The sequence below is a fragment of the Oncorhynchus tshawytscha genome, linkage group LG30 (genome assembly GCF_018296145.1).
Source record: "Oncorhynchus tshawytscha isolate Ot180627B linkage group LG30, Otsh_v2.0, whole genome shotgun sequence".
In the NCBI taxonomy this organism is placed as follows: domain Eukaryota; kingdom Metazoa; phylum Chordata; class Actinopteri; order Salmoniformes; family Salmonidae; genus Oncorhynchus; species Oncorhynchus tshawytscha.
The window spans coordinates 41,908,397-41,929,602 of record NC_056458.1 but is presented as its reverse complement, the minus strand read 5'-3'; the positions used below and the strand labels follow the sequence as shown (position 1 = coordinate 41,929,602).

Here is a 21,206-nt window from a genome sequence, read left to right as displayed (position 1 = left end):
GGGACATGTCCACTGATATATGATATCTTGTGACAGAGAGGGACATGTCCACTGATATATGATATCTTGGGGAGTGGGACATGTCCACTGATGTACACTCACTGCGAGGCGAATGCTTGGCTGACCATTATTGGGTATCTGTCTGATAGGGATCACAAACCATCTGTCAGGGATCACACCCCCCCCCACACACACACACACAGACACAGGCAGGGCCCAGCCTGGCACAGCACGGCCAATGTGATTATCAGATATGAGTCTGCTAGCATGATGAGTGTCTCTCAGCACCAGGGTCACAACATCACACAGTGGAGGAGGAGCATGCTGCAGAGACTGCTGAGGTCATTAACTCATACCTCAATGTCTGTTCGTCAGATGAAGCAGCCAGCGCTGAGAGGAACTGCTTCCGTCTACAACTATTACTCATTAGAAAGAACTGGACGTGAATCAATCAAAGCGGGTGATATGTTCACTTGAGATAGGATAGGAGACGCATAGCAAACCCAGCGGCAGGTTTCCTAGTGGTTAGAGCGTTGGGCCACGAACCAAAACTTTGCTGGATCAAATCCCTGACATGACAAGATGAAAATTTGTCGTTCTGCCCCTGTGCAAGACAGTTAACCCACTGTTCCCCGGGTGCCGAAAATATGGATGTCGATTAAGGCAGCCCCCCATACCTCTCTGAAGACACATTTCAGTTGAATGCATTCAGTTGGTCAACTGATTAGGTATCCCCTCTTCCCTCAAACCAAATTGATAGTAAATCCTCCTCCTTCAAGTGAATTCTGCATCCTCTCTGAATGGTGACATCATGTTTTCTCTCAGAATGACTGACAGCCAGGAGTCCCAATCATCTGTGAACCTGGGAGTCTCTAACTGAGCAGACCTGGAACACTGTCCCTCCCTCCCACCAGCTTGTTCCCATTCCATTATGTTTCACAATCCCATCTCTCTCTCAGGCATCATGTGATTCCTATTGATTTCCAAAGGCTGTGTTGTGTAAGGGTCAATTTGGGTCCAGAGTGGAAAATAAGAGCATGAAGAGATAAGGATGATTGGGGCGAGCCAGGGGTCCAAATATTGATATAGTTTCTGCACAGCTCACTTTTCTAAATCAATCTTATATTTACTGAGGAGGACTGAGCTCTTGAACAAAGGAAAATGTGTCAATTTCACTATCTTTTTTTTTTATCTATAAGAGAGTGGTGAAGAAAAGGGAGAGGATGTTTGTTCTGGGTTGTTCTTTCACATATCACAACAAGCACCAGATATAACCTGTATGGTATCATGGTCTTATCATCTGAAAGCTGCCGTTGGAGCTGATATGAACATGTAACTAACATCTGGCTGTCTGTGTTTCCATGGAGACGGGGCTGATATTTGATTAGGGCTGAAAACACATATCTCACTGTATATATCTAGATTTAAAAAAAAAAATTTTTCTCTAAATAAGTTTTGTTGTACAATTTAAAGTTAAAATATACAGCATTTAAAACAGTCAGCAATAACCTAATGAATTCAGAGTTTGTGTAATGATACCTAGGCTGAATATGAGCCTTACACAACCATAAAACCCACTAATCATTTAATTATTCTATCAAAAATAGTTTAACCTGCTGTTTTTGCAATAATCACTGATCTGGCTTTCAGGTCGGTCTATAAAAATGCCCTTTTTGTTATAAATATAACCAGAACCATGAATAATCACTGATAATGTAGCAGGCATTATAGAAAATCAACACTGGTCTCACAAACAATCTCTCAAGCACAAGCCCACGTGCTAGTGAGTAGTTAACTCATTTATTTATTTCAAGTTTAGCCCATTTGGATCCAGGTATAATTTCACAAGCTGTGAATTCAGTTAACAAGGCAAATTGTTATGAACGCACCCGTCTGTCCGTCTCCCACTGTTTGAACAGCATGCTAGCCTGTCCACGTAGTTCAGATGTTGAAATCAAGTGACCTACCTCAGAATGAGAACGAGTTGCCAATTCCTTATATAATTGGTTTATGCTTATTGCACATTTATAAAACACACACTAAACTAGAGGTCGACCGATTAATCAGAATGGCCGATTAATTAGGGCCGATTTCAAGTTTTCATAACAATTGGAAATCTGTATTTCTGGGCACCAACTTTGCCATTTTTTTAAATTTTTTTACACCTTTATTTAATCTTTATTTAACCAGGCAAGTCAGTTAAGAACACATTCTTATTGTCAATGACAGCCTAGGAACGGTGGGTTAACTGCCTTGTTCAGGGGCAGAACAACAGATTTTTACCTTGTCAGCTCTGGGATTCAATCTTGCAACCTTACGGTTAACTAGTCCAACGCTCTAACCACCTGCCTCACGAGGAGCCTGCCTGTTACGCGAATGCAGTAAGAAGCCAAGGTAAGTTGCTAGCTAGCATTAACTTCTTGGATATAGGGGGCGCTCTTTTAATTTATGGATAAAAAAACGTGCCCGTTTTAAGCTCAATATTTTGTCACGAAAAGATGCTCAACTATGCATATAATTGGCAGCTTTGGAAGGAAAACACTCTAACATTTCCAAAACTGCAAAGATATTATCTGTGAGTGCCACAGAACTCATGCTACAGGCGAAACCAAGATGAAACTTCAACCAGGAAATGGGCAGAATTTTTGAGGCTCTGTTTTCCATTGTCTCCTTATATGGCTGTGAATGCGCCGGGAATGAGCCTGCCCTTTCTATCGTTTCTCCAAGGTGTCTGCAGCATTGTGACGTATTTGTAGGCATATCATTGGAAGATTGGCCATAAGAGACTACATTTACCAGGGGTCCGCCCGGTGTCCTTTGTCTAAATTGGTGCGTAATCTACAAGCTGCACGCAGTCATCCAGTGATTGAGAGGAGAGAGGAGGCTTTCAACGAACGATATATCATGAAGAGATATGTGAAAAACACCTTGAGGATTGATTCTAAACAATGTTTACCATGTTTCAGTCGATATTATGGAGTTAATTTGGAAAAAAGTTCGGCGTTTTGATGACTGATTTTTCTGGGTTTTTTGGTAGCCAAACGTGACGCACCAAACGGAGCGATTTCTCCTAAACAAATAATCTTTCAGGAAAAACTGAGCATTTGCTATCTAACTGAGAGTCTCCTCATTGAAAACATCTGAAGTTCTTCAAAGGTAAATGATTTTATTTGAATGATTTTCTGTTTTTTTTGAAAATGTTGCCTGCTGATGCTAACGCTAAATGCTACGCTAGCTATCAATACTGTTACACAAATGCTTGTTTTGCTATGGTTGAGAAGCATATTTTGAAAATCTGAGATGACAGTGTTGTTAACAAAAGGCTAAGCTTGAGAGCTAGCATATTAATTTCATTTCATTTGCGATTTTCATGAATAGTTAACGTTGTGTTATGCTAATGAGCTGCGGGGATAATTACACTCCTGGATACAGGTTTTTTTTGTAGCTAAACGTGATGAACAAAACAGAGCGATTTGTCCTAAACAAATAATCTTTTTGGAAAAACTGAATATTTGCTATCTAACTGAGAGTCTCCTCATTGAAAACATCTGAAGTTCTTCAAAGGTAAATGATTTTATTTGAATGATTTTCTGGTTTTTGTGAAAATGTTGCCTGCTGATGCTAACGCTAAATGCTACGCTAGCTATCAATACTGTTACACAAATGCTTGTTTTGCTATGGTTGAGAAGCATATTTTGAAAATCTGAGATGACAGTGTTGTTAACAAAAGGCTAAGCTTGAGAGCTAGCATATTCATTTAATTTAATTTGCGATTTTCATGAATAGTTAACGTTGCGTTATGGTAATGAGCTTGAGGCTGTATTCACGATCCCGGATCCGGGATGGCTCGACGCAAGAAGTTAAACTTATCTTGTAAAAAACACTCAATCAATCAATCATAATCACTAGTTAACTACACATGGTTGATGATATTACTAGTTTATCTAGCATGTCCTGCGTTGCATATAATCGATGCGGTGCGCATTCGCGAAAAGGACGGTCGTTGCACCAACGTGTACCTAACCATAAACATCAATGTAGTAGAAGTATATATTTTTAAACCTGCATATTTAGCTAAAAGAAATCCAGGTTAGCAGGCAATATTAACCAGGTGAAATTGTGACACTTCTCTTGGGTTCATTGCATTCAGAGTCAGGGTATATGTGATAATAATAAATGTTTTTGTTTTCGAAATTATAGTTTCCGGATTCGACCATATTAATGACCAAAGGCTAGTATTTCTGTGTGTTATTATGTTATAATTAAGTCTATGATTTGATATTTGATAGAGCAGTCTCACTGAGCGATGGTAGGCACCAGCAGGCTCGTAAGCATTCATTCAAACAGCACTTTCGTGCGTTTTGCCAGCAGCTCTTCCCTGTGCTTCAAGCATTGCGTTGTTTATGACTTCAAGCCTATCAACTCCCGAGATTAGGCTGGTGTAACCGATGTGAAATGGCTAGCTAGTTAGCGGGGTGCGCGCTAATAGCGTTTCAAACGTCACTCGCTCTGAGACTTGGAGTGGTTGTTCCCCTTGCTCTGCATGTGTAATGCTGCTTCGAGGGTGGCTGTTGTCGATGTGTTCATCGTCGAGCCCAGTTAGGAGCGAGGAGAGGGACGGAAGCTATACTGTTACACTGGCAATACTAAAGTGCCTATAAGAACATCCAATAGTCAAAGGTATATGGAATACAAATGGTATAGAGGGAAATAGTCCTATAATTCCTATAATAACTACAACCTAAAACTTCTTACCTTGGAATATTGAAGTCTCATGTTAAAAGGAACCACCAGCTTTCATATGTTCTCATGTTCTGAGCAAGGAACTTAAATGTTAGCTTTCTTACATGGCACATATTGCACTTTTACTTTCTTCTCCAACATTTCATTTTTGTATTATTTAAACCAAATTGAACATGTTTCATTATTTATTTGAGGCTAAATCGATGTCTATTGATGTTTTATATTAAAGTTAAAATAAGTGTTCATTCAGTATTGTTGTAATTGTCATTATTACAAATACATTCTAAAAATCGTCCAATAATCGGTATCGGCGTTGAAAAATCATAATCGGTCGACCTCTACACTAAACAGCTTGTATAACAATCTTTATTTGACTAAAATGCTGCTAGCATTGGTACCATAATGCTCGCACGACAAACTGAGCATTCATTTTCCAGAATGAATATTCATTGGTGTCACGCCTACTCCCGGGACCCCGGCGTTCGACGTCACCGGTCCACTAACCACCGGTCCTGGCAATCATTATGACGCACACCTGGTCCCCATCATTACGCACACCTGGTCCCCATCATTACGCACACCTGGTCCCCATAATTACGCACACCTGGTCCCCATCATTACGCACACCTGGCCCCCATCATTACACACACCTGGTCCCCAGAATCACGCACACCTGGTCCCCATCATTACGCACACCTGGTCCCTATCATTACGCACACCTGGTCCCCATCATCACACACACCTGGTCCCCATCAATCCACACACCTGGTCCCCATCATTACACACACCTGGTCCCTATCATTACGCACACCTGGTCCCCATCATCACGCACACCTGGTCCCCATCATCACGCACACCTGGTCCCCATCATTACGCACACGTGGACCTCATCATCATCTTGATTACTCTCCCTTTACTTAGCCCTCAGTAGCCTCAGTCATTAGACAGTATTGGTTTTATTTACGTTCTGTACGCTTCTCCTGTTTTGTTTATCTTCATGCTTCTTACTATTAAACTAACCTTCTGCACCTGCTTCCTGACTACAATTGGTACATCCGTTTTAGTAGTGTCTGCTCTGCTCGAAATGTGAGGAGTTGAAACATAAACAGGGTATGGTTTGAAAGGTTAACTTCTCTAGAACAGTAAAATAATGTCTCCATGTGTTTTGGTGTCCATATGACCCATTCTGTCGGACCAAACCTCAAATGCAAATAGTGAGTTGAAACCCTTTGTCAGAGAGGAAAAAGTGATCACTGATCTTTGTTGTTGTGAGTGGTAGGGGGAGGAGCTTGGGAGAATGACGCAAAGCCGGAGGTTTCATTCTCACCAAAATCTGTCCAAAATAAGCTCAATGCATTTCTATGCGCTTATTTTGAACCTAAGCTTGTCGTCTGCCTTCCCGCCTTTGGCACAACGATTCCCATTGTTAGGGCGGAGACATTAGCATCATCATTATATACACATCTCTGGTGTAAATAGGAAGGTGCATAGCACAGAAGGAGCGAACGAGACGAAACCAAAAAACCAATGAAAACAAGAGGACGCTCATAAAAACTAAAAATACAAAAAACCTTGATTCTGCAAAACAGGTATTTGGAATATCACGTAAAAACATACATTTTAATTAATCAAATGTATTTGATATATCGCCCAGCCCTATATTTGACCCCATGCTGACCCCTGGGTACAAGCTGGTGTAGACAGATGGGTCACCCCAGGACCTGGCTAATGTGTGGTCAGCAGCATGTGTGCCTGGTGTCACACCCCCATCTAAGAACCTGGACAATCCCCTCCCCACCCCCACACTGACAGACATGTGCATTTGGCATGATCTGAAACCAGGCCGGTTTCTTGAATCTCTCGGTGGCACTGGGAGGCTTAGGCTGCCATGGGGAGCGATAATGTCACAGGTTGCCAGCGGAAGGAAAAGAGACGCATTCAAATTCTGTATGTAGCACTGCAAATGTGGGCACAGAGATGACCGGGCAGGCTGTGGTGACACTGTAGCGGGGGAAGGGTTGGCATCTTACCCGCAGGGCAGTGATGGTGGTGGGGTCTCGGATCCTCCCTTCCTCGTCCTTCAGGTTGTAGCCCTCCGGTCTCTTGTCCCGCTCACTGACCTTCCACAGCTTCACTGTTTTATCTGCAGGGAGGAGAGGAGGAGGAGGAGGAAGGAGGTGGAGGAGAGGAGGAGGAGGAGGAGGAAGGAGGTGGAGGAGAAGGAGGGGAGGGAGGGGTGGAGAAGGGGAGAGAGGGATGAGTAACAGCAGGCTTGGGATTGGCTAAAGGAAAGGTGTGATGGCCTGGCTGGCTGGCTGGCCATCTGTACTAAGGAGAGGAGGGGGACTCAGTAGTCTGCTGTGCTGCTACAGTATTGGAAGCAGGCCACTGCTGAGGTTTGGCATGACATAAATAGATAAGAAATATACCAGCCTCCAATTAACCTGATCAAAGTTCCTGATGCCAGCCTAGCTTGTTCCACTGATGTCCAGGAGTCACTGTGCTGATTCAAGTTCCCCGTCTAATACATTGACTGAAAGGCGAAAGGAAAGGTACGGCAGTATTGTAAAGGTCACTTCCTGTCTCTGGTGGCACTTAACTCAACATAAAACAGCTGCTTGGCTAACATCAATGGGCCTTACAATACAATAAATAATGTAATGGCGGTATTGGAACCATTAACAAACATTAACATCGACTGGTCTAGTGAGCAGTTAGATATGCTGATGTCACTAGAACAAACAGGAGTAGAAGGTGCGCCACCAACGTGCAACCAAAATATAGTGTGAGCATTTTAGAACGAATACGCACGACTCTGCTCACATAACGTCTGTTCCTTCCTAGATTTCACTAGGACTAGCAGTGTGGCTTGCCATTGGTGGAGAGGAGGAAGTGGCTCACCATTGGTGGAGAGGAGGAAGTAGGCAGCGTTCTGTTGAGGCAGCCATCGTATCTTGTTGATCTTCTCCTCGATCTCCAGGCTCTTCAGGTAGTCAAACTCAGGCTCGTGGCTCTGGAAGGTGCTGTAAACATTATACTCCCCTCTCCTGTGGGGCTGGTTCTTACTCTGAAACAACAACAAGTATGTTTGAGTTTGTGGAAGATGTTCTGCTATTATTCAGCTATTAAGACATGCACTGCATGACCTAGTCACTACCCACTTTATGTTTGTAAAAACAATGTACATCCAATCCATTATTACTACAACTTGTTATGTTTGACTATTTCATTGTTAGTATTGTTATTGACTAATGTACTGCATTGTTGAGGGAGCTAGTACATTTGTTGCACATTTTATACCTGCTGTAAACTGTATGTGACTAATACAATTTGATTACATTTATTTGATAGGCCAGTGTTTCAGCATGAGGATACAGGGGAGGATACAGGGGAGGATACAGGGGATGATACAGGGGAGGATACAGGGGAGGATACAGGGGAGGATACAGGGGAGGATACAGAGAGTGGGGATCGTCCTATTTGCAGTGGATAGGCAACATTTAGGAAACAGCAACCCAAGACACAGCAGCAAATGTGTCGATGGCCTGGTTTCTGCTTTCTATATCAAGCATACATACAGGAGGGGGCTGTCAAAACCCCAGGAACCAACAAAGCATGGGGACTGTAGTACGTGGACCAGTCACCAAAATCTGTCTCCGGTATCGTACGGGTTGACATAACCGCTGACATAGTGCAGCCATTTTGCCTCCACGTGGTAGAAATTCAAGAACTCAGGCAAAAGCGGGTTAAATCTATTGTAAGGTTGTCAAGATGTGTAGTCAGGGTGGCAGAGATAGCTCAATGGGAACCCAGCAACCTAGCTTCAGCTCAGCCAACACGGCAGGTCAGGTCTCACCTCAGGAAGCTTCAGAATCAATAGAGCCAAATCAGATGACCAAACAGAAGGGGGCGGGGGGCTTTTAATGGAAACAGATTTGCCTTCTGCGGGGTAAAGACAGGGGAAGGGGGAAAGGAGGGGGGAGACGAGAGTGGGAGCGCCTCTGGTGTGGGGATTAGTGGATACTATGGAGCGCTTTGAAATCAGCCGGAAAGAAAAAGAAGGGAAAGGAGGAAGAGGAAGAAAGTGGGATTCAGTCAGTCCCTGGAAGTGGGATTCAGTCAGTCCCTGAATGGGGGATTCAGCCAGTCCCTGGAAGTGGGATTCAGTCAGTCCCTGAATGGGGGATTCAGTCAGTCAGTCCCTGGAAGGGGGATTCAGTCAGTCCGTCCCTGGAAGTGGGATTCAGCCAGTCAGTCCCTGGAAGTGGGACTCAGCCAGTCAGTCCCTGAATGGGGGATTCAGCCAGTCAGTCCCTGAAAGGGAGATTCAGTCAGTCCCTGAATGGGGGATTCAGCCAGTCAGTCCCTGAATGGGGGATTCAGCCAGTCAGTCAGTCAGTCCCTGAATGGGGGATTCAGCCAGTCAGTCCCTGGAAGGGAGATTCAGTCAGTCCCTGAATGGGGGATTCAGTCAGTCCCTGGAAGTGGGATTCAGTCAGTCAGTCCCTGGAAGTGGGATTCATTCAGTCAGTCAGTCAGTCCGTCCCTGGAAGTGGGATTCAGTCAGTCAGTCCCTGGACGTGGGATTCAGTCAGTCAGTCCTTGAAAGGGGGATTCAGCCAGTCAGTCCCTGGAAGGGGGATTCAGTCAGTCAGTCCCTGGAAGTGGGATTCAGTCAGTCAGTCCCTGAAAGTGGGATTCAGTCAGTCAGTCCCTGAAAGTGGGATTCAGTCAGTCAGTCAGTCCCTGACATTCATATTTTAACCGCAGTGAGACAGAAGATTCAGACACTGTCTAGTCCTTCCATCCAGCTCCCACAGGAAATGCTATAGGCCTCCCAGAATCAACTGTAATCTCTCCATAATAACTCCTACCACCATTGAATAAACATCCACAGCCTTTCAACACCACTACTACTACACAGTAACCCAGGGAGTAAAAACCTACAGGAGGGTAGCTCTCCAGGAACAGGGTTGGAGTGAAAACCTACAGGAGGGTAGCTCTCCAGGAACAGGGTTGGAGTGAAAACCTACAGGAGGGTAGCTCTCCAGGAACAGGGTTGGAGTGAAAACCTACAGGAGGGTAGCTCTCCAGGAACAGGGTTGGAGTGAAAACCTACAGGAGGGTAGCTCTCCAGGAACAGGGTTGGAGTGAAAACCTACAGGAGGGTAGCTCTCCAGGAACAGGGTTGGAGTGAAAACCTACAGGATGGTAGCTCTCCAGGAACAGGGTTGGAGACCGCTGAGTTAGTGACTCATAGAAAAACAGGATGTGATGTGACATGATGAGTACGGAGTCTTGGCTGGTCTTACCTCCTGTTCTCTCTGAAACACCACTACTCTCCCTCCCTTGTCCCCGGTCGCCAGCAGCTCTCCAGTCGGGTTGAACTCAACCGTGGATATGATGTCAGCTGGAACAGAAAACACAAACGGAAAACAGCACGTTACCTCACTGAGATACACAATACGACAGTAAAGTACATTACCAACCTACTATATGCTTGAAAGAGTCATGTTCTGTTTCCTTCATCTCATTGACAACCGTGAAATCTACTTTCAAAACCCAACTATGTGAAATTGAAGTGGTTAATGACTTGAAATAGGAAAGGGAAAGACGCAGAGTGGAGTGAAAAGGTCTACTTTCACGTGGTCCTCAAGTCCTTGAAGACCTGCTCCCTCCCGAGCAGAAAGGAATGCTCAGATAGCATATCCATGGATCGAATCAATTCTGTGTGCTGCTAGCCTACCCCAGGGCTGATGAAAGGCCTGGACCAGCACTACAACAACCTGCAGTCTTCACAATACTACCACCCTCTCGCACCCCGCTTGCCCCCCCCCCACTGTCTGTCACCAACCCATTCATATGCAAAACCCTCCCACACATCTCCCAGACACACATCAGATCTCTAAAACAACATGGAATGGTGAACATGGAGAATTATACACAGAGGGGCGGCAGGGTAGCCTAGTGGTTAGAGCGTTGGACTAGTAACCGGAAGGTTGCAAGTTCAAACCCCCGAGCTGACAAGGTACAAATCTGTCGTTCTGCCACTGAACAGGCAGTTAACCCACTGTTCCTAGGCCGTCATTGAAAATAAGAATTTGTTCTTAACTGCCTAGTTAACTTGCCTAGTTAAATAAAGGTACAATAAAAAAAATTAAAAAAAAAGAGATAGCCTGCTGCTTCCCCCTGTGGCAGGGAAGCGTTCACAATAGGTTTGCCGCAACTCATTCGCATGAGATCAGATACAAATGACGTCTTTGCTTCCATACGTCGCACTTCATTCTGTGGTTGACAGTGAAATTTCATGACAAAGGAGCCACCCCACACCCCCCTCTCTCTCTACAATACTAAAGATGATAGATAAATGCTACACACATGTTCATATATAGGGATGGAAGATAGAGTCATTCATTACAGACAACCAACAGAGTGGCCAGGCAGCCAACCGTTGACAATGATCCAGAACTATTATTATTATCTGCCAGAAACATACTAGACTTCAGATAATCCGCTAAGACAACACTAACAGACATGTGTGTGTGTGTGGGACACAAATGTCTCAATTAACCCATCTCTATTTCAGGGCCTTAGAGAAATGGCAAAGGAAGCTGCTATTTTTGGCTGTCTTGCTTTGTGATGAGGACTATCTAAACCACAGAGGAGAGTGGAGGACTATCTAAACCACACAGCCACAGAGGAGAGTAGAGGACTATCTAAACCACACAGCCACAGAGGAGAGTAGAGGACTATCTAAACCCACAGAGGAAAGTAGAGGACTATCTAAACCACACAGGAAAGTAGAGGACTATCTAAACCTACAGAGGAAAGTAGAGGACTATCTAAACCACAGAGGAAAGTAGAGGACTATCTAAACCACAGAGGAAAGTAGAGGACTATCTAAACCACAGAGGAAAGTAGAGGGCTATCTAAACCAGAGAGGAAAGTAGAGGACTATCTAAACCTCAGAGGAAAGTAGAGGACTATCTAAACCAGAGAGGAAAGTAGAGGACTATCTAAACCACAGAGGAAAGTAGAGGACTATCTAAACCAGAGAGGAAAGTAGAGGACTATCTAAACCAGAGGAAAGTAGAGGACTATCTAAACCAGAGAGGAAAGTAGAGGACTATCTAAACCACAGAGGAAAGTAGAGGACTATCTAAACCAGAGAGGAAAGTAGAGGACTATCTAAACCACAGAGGAAAGTAGAGGACTATCTAAACCACAGAGGAAAGTAGAGGACTATCTAAACCAGAGAGGAAAGTAGAGGACTATCTAAACCTCAGAGGAAAGTAGAGGACTATCTAAACCACAGAGGAAAGTAGAGGACTATCTAAACCCACAGAGGAAAGTAGAGGACTATCTAAACCACACAGGAAAGTAGAGGACTATCTAAACCCACAGAGGAAAGTAGAGGACTATCTAAACCACACAGGAAAGTAGAGGACTATCTAAACCCACAGAGGAGAGTAGAGGACTATCTAAACCCACAGAGGAAAGTAGAGGACTATCTAAACCACAGAGGAAAGTAGAGGACTATCTAAACCACAGAGGAAAGTAGAGGACTATCTAAACCAGAGAGGAAAGTAGAGGACTATCTAAACCACAGAGGAGAGTAGAGGACTATCTAAACCCACAGAGGAGAGTGGAGGACTATCTAAACCCACAGAGGAAAGTAGAGGACTATCTAAACCCACAGAGGAAAGTAGAGGACTATCTAAACCTCAGAGGAAAGTAGAGGACTATCTAAACCCACAGAGGAAAGTAGAGGACTATCTAAACCTCAGAGGAAAGTAGAGGACTATCTAAACCCACAGAGGAAAGTAGAGGACTATCTAAACCTCAGAGGAAAGTAGAGGACTATCTAAACCTCAGAGGAAAGTAGAGGACTATCTAAACCTACAGAGGAAAGTAGAGGACTATCTAAACCTACAGAGGAAAGTAGAGGACTATCTAAACCTCAGAGGAAAGTAGAGGACTATCTAAACCTCAGAGGAAAGTAGAGGACTATCTAAACCACACAGCCACAGAGGGAATCTAAACCTCAGGGAAAGTAGAGGACTATCTAAACCTCAGAGGAAAGTAGAGGGCTATCTAAACCTCAGAGGAAAGTAGAGGACTATCTAAACCACACAGCCACAGAGGAGAGTAGAGGACTATCTAAACCACAGAGGAGAGTAGAGGACTATCTAAACCACAGAGGAGAGTAGAGGACTATCTAAACCACAGAGGAGAGTAGAGGACTATCTAAACCACACAGGAAAGTAGAGGACTATCTAAACCACACAGCCACAGAGGAGAGTAGAGGACTATCTAAACCACAGAGGAGAGTAGAGGACTATCTAAACCACAGAGGAAAGTAGAGGACTATCTAAACCCACAGAGGAGAGTAGAGGACTATCTAAACCACAGAGGAAAGTAGAGGACTATCTAAACCCACAGAGGAAAGTAGAGGACTATCTAAACCCACAGAGGAGAGTAGAGGACTATCTAAACCACAGAGGAGAGTAGAGGACTATCTAAACCCACAGAGGAGAGTGGAGGACTATCTAAACCCACAGAGGAAAGTAGAGGACTATCTAAACCCACAGAGGAGAGTAGAGGACTATCTAAACCACAGAGGAAAGTAGAGGACTATCTAAACCAGACAGCCACAGAGGAGAGTAGAGGACTATCTAAACCACACAGCCACAGAGGAGAATAGAGGACTATCTAAACCACAGAGGAAAGTAGAGGACTATCTAAACCTCAGAGGAAAGTAGAGGGCTATCTAAACCACAGAGGAAAGTAGAGGACTATCTAAACCACAGAGGAAAGTAGAGAACTATCTAAACCACACAGCCACAGAGGAGAGTAGAGGACTATCTAAACCACAGAGGAGAGTAGAGGACTATCTAAACCACAGAGGAGAGTAGAGGACTATCTAAACCACACAGGAAAGTAGGATAATCTGGGATGTTTAATTAAGGCAACCCAGAGGAAAGTCACCAGGGAGCGTAGAGCTATCTAAACCCACAGAGGAATTTAGGGGCAGATGCTATCTAAACCCACTGTCTGTCTGTCTGTCTGTCTATCTAAACCCACTGTCTGAAAGTCTGTCTATCTAAACCCACAGTCTGTCTGTCTGTCTAATCTGTCTGTTTCTTCTGTCTGTCCCTGTCTGTCTGTCTGTCTGTCTGTCTGTCACTCTGTCTGTCTGTCTGTCTGTCTCTTCCCTCTGTCTGTCTGTCTGTCTGTCTGTCTGTCTGAACAACCTGCTGCCATATCAATACCACCACAACTCACTGTTCACATTAACAGCCTCTCAAGAGTCCCCGCCCCCCCCCCCTCTCTTGACTCAATGTGTAATTTACCAACCTCGAAGAAGACAAAGAGCCTTTCTTGCTGTGTATATGAGTGTATGTGCTGCTGGGTGTTGGTGTATGCTTCAGCGGTAAGCTCTGCTATAACAGCCAGCAGAGGAGATTTGTCTCTAAATGGAGGAGCTGTGTGTCTAGTATGCATAACCCTCCTCACCCCCAACACCCAATCTATCAATTAACATCCTCTGTCTCCTCATCTAACCCTGTAGTTTGCCGTGTGCCCACGTCACACACAACCAAAATAACCCGACACACTTAGCTACCCCTCATGATCTGTGGACTGAACGTACCAAAACAGTGATTCAGGTCAGGACATCCAGAACTGAGATGTATCACATAGAATATCTCGTTCTGGCAGTGTGAGGTTAAGAGAATCCAACTGACATGCCTAGAATGGATGGAAGTTGTTATTTTTGATGAAAAACAAAACGAGTCGATGGTGAGTTTTCCCTCAAGCAGATTGTGGTTCGATCGATTCCTGCCTTTGACACATCTTCCCTGGTCTTCCTCTAGCAGATGCATCTATTTTAGAGTCTGTGTCTGCCCGGCTACACTGTTGCTATGCAATCATTTCAGAGATAACGGTACACGCTCTGTCTAGTGAGCTGTGTGGAGCGGCCTCTCATCTGCAGGTTTAATTGTATTGTTCCAGCGTCTCCTTAGACCTGAAGAGACTAGTCCCTCGCACACACACACACACGCACACAACACACACGCACACAACACACATGCACACACACACACACACAGAAAACACGCTAACAGAGTGCTAAACCGGCAAAGCTTGGTCCTGATTAAAATAATTAACATTAAAACAAACAGGGCTTTTAAATAATTATGTTTTTTTCCAGGAGCAGAAAGAGAGAGACAGAAAGAAAAAGAGAGACGTGATGAAAGGAAAAGATATAGATGTGCTTTGTGTTTTTAAAAGAGAGAGAGAGAGAGAGAGTGAAAGAGAGGGAGGGAGAGTGAAAGACAGTGGGAGTGAAGAAAGAGAGGGAGGGAGAGTGAAAGATAGTGGGAGTGAAGAAAGAGAGGGAGGGCTGGGTTGTTATACGTTTACCCTAGTGCACCTCTATGTTGTCTGCTTTTGTAGGAGATTTAAGGTTCCCATGACGACCTCCTCCTAAACTAGCAGGGGCTGAATGAGGAGGACTTTGTTCTTGGGCTTTGAATTGGCATCAGCAGACTGCATCTTCTCTTGCTACTGCTTCATATTCATATACACTATACTCCCCTCCCCTTCCACTTACATACATACAGTGCTTCAGAAAGTATTTACACCCCTGGGCTTTTCACACTCTTTGTTGTGTTAAAGCCTGAATTTAAAATGGATTAAATTGTGAGCGTGAAAAACTCAGCAGCCTTGCAGTTCCTGACACACTCAAACCGGTGCACCTGGCACCTACTACCATACCCCATTCAAAGGCACTTAAATCTCTTGCCCTCTGAATGGCAGACAGAGACAATCCATGTCTCAATTGTCTTAAGGCTTAAAAATCCTTCTTTAACCTGTCTCCTCCCCTTCATCTAAACTGATTGAAATGGATTTAACAATTGACATCAATAGGGGATCATAGATTTCACCTGGATTCACATGGTCAGTCTGGGTCATGAGCATGCTTTGTAAACCTCACTACTTCTCCCCCAAACAATACTTGAATCTGTGACATCAAGCTCCATATAAGGGCATATTGTGACATTTCTTTGTAGCGGCGTTTTCCCTCACGAGGGTGCACGTGCTCATGCACAGTTGTTACCCGTCTCCGCTGCTGTGGCAGCCGGCTACATAAAATAACGGTAGAAAATAATTGCAAATATTTCAGGTGGAAAATAACACAAAAATAGCTCACTCAATCGTACGCTTTCAAATAAAACAATGAATTGGTCCACAGTTTGCGGATTTGTGACTCATACATTCACTGACAATGGAGCAGAGCGAGGCCTGCATCCACCAAAGTGACCCGGGTTTGCAGCTGTCTCAGTTCTGCACTCCAGGGAGAGAGAGGGATAGAGGGCAACCTTCACTGAAATAGTTTCAATGTATAGAATCACTTGGGAGTTTGTGGATTTTGGGTAAACTTCTCCTTAAACACCACTGAGGTAATACATCTGTGACCAAGTGAGCCAGACACAATCCCCACCACCTCCTCTTGTAAACCAGACTGAGGTAATACATCTGTGACCAAGTGAGCCAGACACAATCCCCACCACCTCCTCTTGTAAACCAGACTGGAGAAATATTATGTGTCGACGATGGTCAAAGCAGGATGTGTGTCTCTGAGGTCACTGGTCACTTTCATAATGGAACACTAGTCACTTTAATAATGGAACACTAGACACTTTAATAATGGAACACTAGACACTTTAATCATGGAACACTAGTCACTTTAATAATGGAACACTAGTCACTTTAATAATGGAACACTAGACACTTTAATCATGGAACACTAGTCACTTTAATAATGGAACACTAGACACTTTAATAATGGAACACTAGACACTTTAATCATGGAACACTAGTCACTTTAATAATGGAACACTAGACACTTTAATAATGGAACACTAGACACTTTAATCATGGAACACTAGTCACTTTAATAATGGAACACTAGACACTTTAATCATGGAACACTAGAGACTTTAATAATGTTTACATTCTTCTTTACTCATCTCATATGTATATACTGTATTCTATTCTACTGTATTTAGTCAATGCCACTCCGACATTGCTCGTCCTAATATTTCTATATTTCTTAATTCCATTATTTTACTTTTAGATTTGTGTGTATTGTTGTGAATTGTTAGATATTACTGCACTGTGGGAGCTACTGTAGGAACACAAGCATTTCGCTACACCCGCAATAACATCTGCTAATTATGTGTATGTGACCAATAACATTTGATTTGCTTTGATTTGAGATAGCTCTTGTTTGCGTATGTTTGTGTTATCTTATTGTGTTCCAATGAGCCAGGGAGTATGATGCTGAGAGACCAACCACTAAGTGCCAATACAGACAAGACATAGAGAGGAGCTGGGAATGGAGAGCCTCATGACAGGCTGAAAGAACGCCCTTTAGCTCGGGACACAATAGTCCCCTATGTTATGCCTGTGACACAACTTGGGCAACTGACTGTCTGTATGCCAAGTGGTACCATTGTTAGCTTAGCACCATGACATGAGCCATGAGTCCTCCTGATTACAGGACAAACGCATCAGGACTGTGTGTGTGCTGCTTATCCCTCACTGTGAGGTACAGCTGTCCTATCGTGTGTACCAAATGCCACCCTATTTCCTATATAGTGCACTGCTTTTGACCAGGGCCCATAGGACCCTTATATAGGGAACAGGGTGGCATTTGAGAAGCAGGCATATAGTGTGATGGAGAGAGATGTACAGTACAGTCAGCGGTATGGATATCCTGAAAATCAGGGACAGGACAGGATAGAGAAAGACAGGATAGACAGACAGGAATGAGACAGGCAGGATTGAGACAGACAGGTTTGAGACAGACAGGATAGACAGACAGAATCGAGACAGACAGGATAGACAGACAGGATAGACAGACAGGATAGACAGACATAATCGAGACAGACAGGTTTGAGACAGACAGGATAGACAGACAGGTTTGAGACAGACAGGATAGACAGACAGGATCGAGACAGACAGGGCTAGCCAGGACAGAAGAGCCACTGACAGCTTACGTGTAGATAAGCACTATGTTCTCTCCTGTCTCATTTAGCCTATTGGATCCAACACCATTTACAAGTGAGGAACTTTATGGAACATCTCTATGTGCAAATAGGAAAGTACAGTTGAAGTCGGACATTTACACAAACCTTAACCAACTACATTTATACATTACTTTTTCACAAATCCTGACATTTAATCTGAGTAAAAATGCCCCGTCTTAGGTCAGTTAGGATCACCACTTTATTTTAAGAATGTGAAATGTCAGAATAATAGTAGAGAGAATTATTTATTTCAGCTTTTCTTTATTTCGTCACATTCCCAGTGGGTCAGTAGTTTACATACACTCAATTAGTATTTGGTAGCATTGCCTTGAAATTGTTTAACTTGGGTCAAATGTTTCGGGTAGCCTTCAACAAGATTCCCACAATACGTTGGGTGAATTTTGGCCCATTCCTCCTGACAGAACTGGTGTAACTGATTCAGGTTTGTAGGCCTCCTTGCTCGCACACGCTTTTTCAGTTCTGCCCACACATTTTCTACGGGATTGAGGTCAGGGCTTTGTGATGGCCACTCCAATACCTTGACCTTGTTGTCTTTAAGCCATTTTGCAACAACTTTGGAAGTATACTTGGGGTCATTGTCCATTTGGAAGACCCATCTGTGACCAATCTTTAACTTCCTGACTGATGTCTTGAGATGTTGCTTCAATATATCCACGTAATTTTCCTCCCTCGTGATGCCATCTATTTTGTGAAGTGCACCAGTCCCTCCTGCAGCAAAGCACCCCTAAAATATGATGCTGCCACCCCCGTGCTTCATTATGGCCAAACCATTCTATTTTTGTTTCATCAGACCAGAGGACATTTCTCCAAAAAGTATGATTTTTGTCCCCATGTGCAGTTGCAAACCGTAGTCTGGCTTTTTTATGGCGGTTTTGGAGCAGTGGCTTCTTCCTTGCTGAGCGGCCATTCAGGTTATGTCGATATAGGACTAATTTTACTGTGGATATAGATACTTTTGTACCTGTTTCCTCCAGTATCTTCAAATCAAATCAAATCAAATTTTATTTGTCACATACACATGGTTAGCAGATGTTAATGCGAGTGTAGCGAAATGCTTGTGCTTCTAGTTCCGACAATGCAGTAATAACCAACAAGTAATCTAACTAACAATTCCAAAACTACTGTCTTATACACAGTGTAAGGGGATAAAGAATATGTACATAAGGATATATGAATGAGTGATGGTACATATGGGCATATGAGATGAATAATGTAGGGTATGTAAACATTATATAAGGTAGCATTGTTTAAAGTGGCTAGTGATATATTTACATCATTTCCCATCAATTCCCATTATTAAAGTGGCTGGAGTTGAGTCAGTGTCAGTGTCAGTGTGTTGGCAGCAGCCACTCAATGTTAGTGGTGGCTGTTTAACAGTCTGATGGCGTTGAGATAGAAGCTGTTTTTCAGTCTCTCGGTCCCAGCTTTGATGCACCTGTACTGACCTCGCCTTCTGGATGATAGCGGGGTGAACAGGCAGTGGCTCGGGTGGTTGATGTCCTTGATGATCTTTATGGCCTTCCTGTAACATCGGGTGGTGTAGGTGTCCTGGAGGGCAGGTAGTTTGCCCCCGGTGATGCGTTGTGCAGACCTCACTACCCTCTGGAGAGCCTTACGGTTGAGGGCGGAGCAGTTGCCGTACCAGGCGGTGATACAGCCCGCCAGGATGCTCTCGATTGTGCATCTGTAGAGGTTTGTGAGTGCTTTTGGTGACAAGCCGAATTTCTTCAGCCTCCTGAGGTTGAAGAGGCGCCGCTGCGCCTTCTTCACGATGCTGTCTGTGTGAGTGGACCAATTCAGTTTGTCTGTGATGTGTATGCCGAGGAACTTAAAACTTGCTGCCCTCTCCACTAGTGTTCCATCGATGTGGATAGGGGGGTGTTCCCTCTGCTGTTTCCTGAAGTCCACAATCATCTCCTTAGTTTTGTTGACGTTGAGTGTGAGGTTATTTTCCTGACACCACACTCCGAGGGCCCTCACCTCCTCCCTGTAGGCCGTCTCGTCGTTGTTGGTAATCAAGCCTACCACTGTTGTGTCGTCCGCAAACTTGATGATTGAGTTGGAGGCGTGCGTGGCCACGCAGTCGTGGGTGAACAGGGAGTACAGGAGAGGGCTCAGAACGCACCCTTGTTGGGCCCCAGTGTTGAGGATCAGCGGGGAGGAGATGTTGTTGCCTACCCTCACCACCTGGGGGCGGCCCGTCAGGAAGTCCAGTACCCAGTTGCACAGGGCGGGGTCGAGACCCAGGGTCTCGAGCTTGATGACGAGCTTGGAGGGTACTATGGTGTTGAATGCCGAGCTGTAGTCGATGAACAGCATTCTCACATAGGTATTCCTCTTGTCCAGATGGGTTAGGGCAGTGTGCAGTGTGGTTGAGATTGCATCGTCTGTGGACCTATTTGTGCGGTAAGCAAATTGGAGTGGGTCTAGGGTGTCAGGTAGGGTGGAGGTGATATGGTCCTTGACTAGTCTCTCAAAGCACTTCATGATGACGGATGTGAGTGCTACGGGGCGGTAGTCGTTTAGCTCAGTTACCTTAGCTTTCTTGGGAACAGGAACAATGGTGGCCCTCTTGAAGCATGTGGGAACAGCAGACTGGTATAGGGATTGATTGAATATGTCCGTAAACACACCGGCCAGCTGGTCTGCGCATGCTCTGAGGGCGCGGCTGGGGATGCCGTCTGGGCCTGCAGCCTTGTGAGGGTTAACACGTTTAAATGTCTTACTCACCTCGGCTGCAGTGAAGGAGAGACCGCATGTTTTCATTGCAGGCCGTGTCAGTGGCACTGTATTGTCCTCAAAGCGGGCAAAAAGTTATTTAGTCTGCCTGGGAGCAAGACATCCTGGTCCGTGACTGGGCTGGATTTCTTCCTGTAGTCCGTGATTGACTGTAGACCCTGCCACATGCCTCTTGTGTCTGAGCCGTTGAATTGAGATTCTACTTTGACTCTGTACTGACGCTTAGCTTGTTTAATAGCCTTGCGGAGGGAATAGCTGCACTGTTTGTATTCAGTCATGTCACCAGACACCTTGCCCTGTTTAAAAGCAGTGGTTCGCGCTTTCAGTTTCACACGAATGCTGCCATCAATCCACGGTTTCTGGTTAGGGAATGTTTTAATCGTTGCTATGGGAACGACGACATCTTCAACGCACGTTCTAATGAACTCGCACACCGAATCAGCGTATTCGTCAATGTTGTTGTCTGACGCAATACGAAACATCTCCCAGTCCACGTGATGGAAGCAGTCTTGGAGTGTGGAGTCAGCTTGGTCAGACCAGCGTTGAACAGACCTCAGCGTGGGAGCTTCTTGTTTTAGTTTCTGTCTGTAGGCAGGGATCAACAAA

The 21,206-nt window shown here is 44.5% G+C and overlaps 1 protein-coding gene across 3 annotated transcripts in view; it reads right to left on the bottom strand.

Moving 5' to 3' along the window:
• Positions 1–21,206, bottom strand: part of LOC112228284 (serine/threonine-protein phosphatase 2A 55 kDa regulatory subunit B beta isoform) — a 157,878-nt gene that overhangs the window by 18,594 nt on the left and 118,078 nt on the right. For 2 of the 3 annotated variants that reach the window (XM_042309801.1, XM_042309802.1), the window contains exons 2-4: positions 10,056–10,153; positions 7,645–7,810; positions 6,774–6,886 (exon numbers count right to left, since the gene is read on the bottom strand). In XM_042309801.1, the coding sequence (XP_042165735.1) occupies positions 6,774–6,886; positions 7,645–7,810; positions 10,056–10,153 (377 nt within the window). Of the gene's footprint in view, positions 1–6,768; positions 6,887–7,644; positions 7,811–10,055; positions 10,154–21,206 lie in introns of those variants that run through there. The other variant, XM_042309800.1, reaches the window with a different exon arrangement.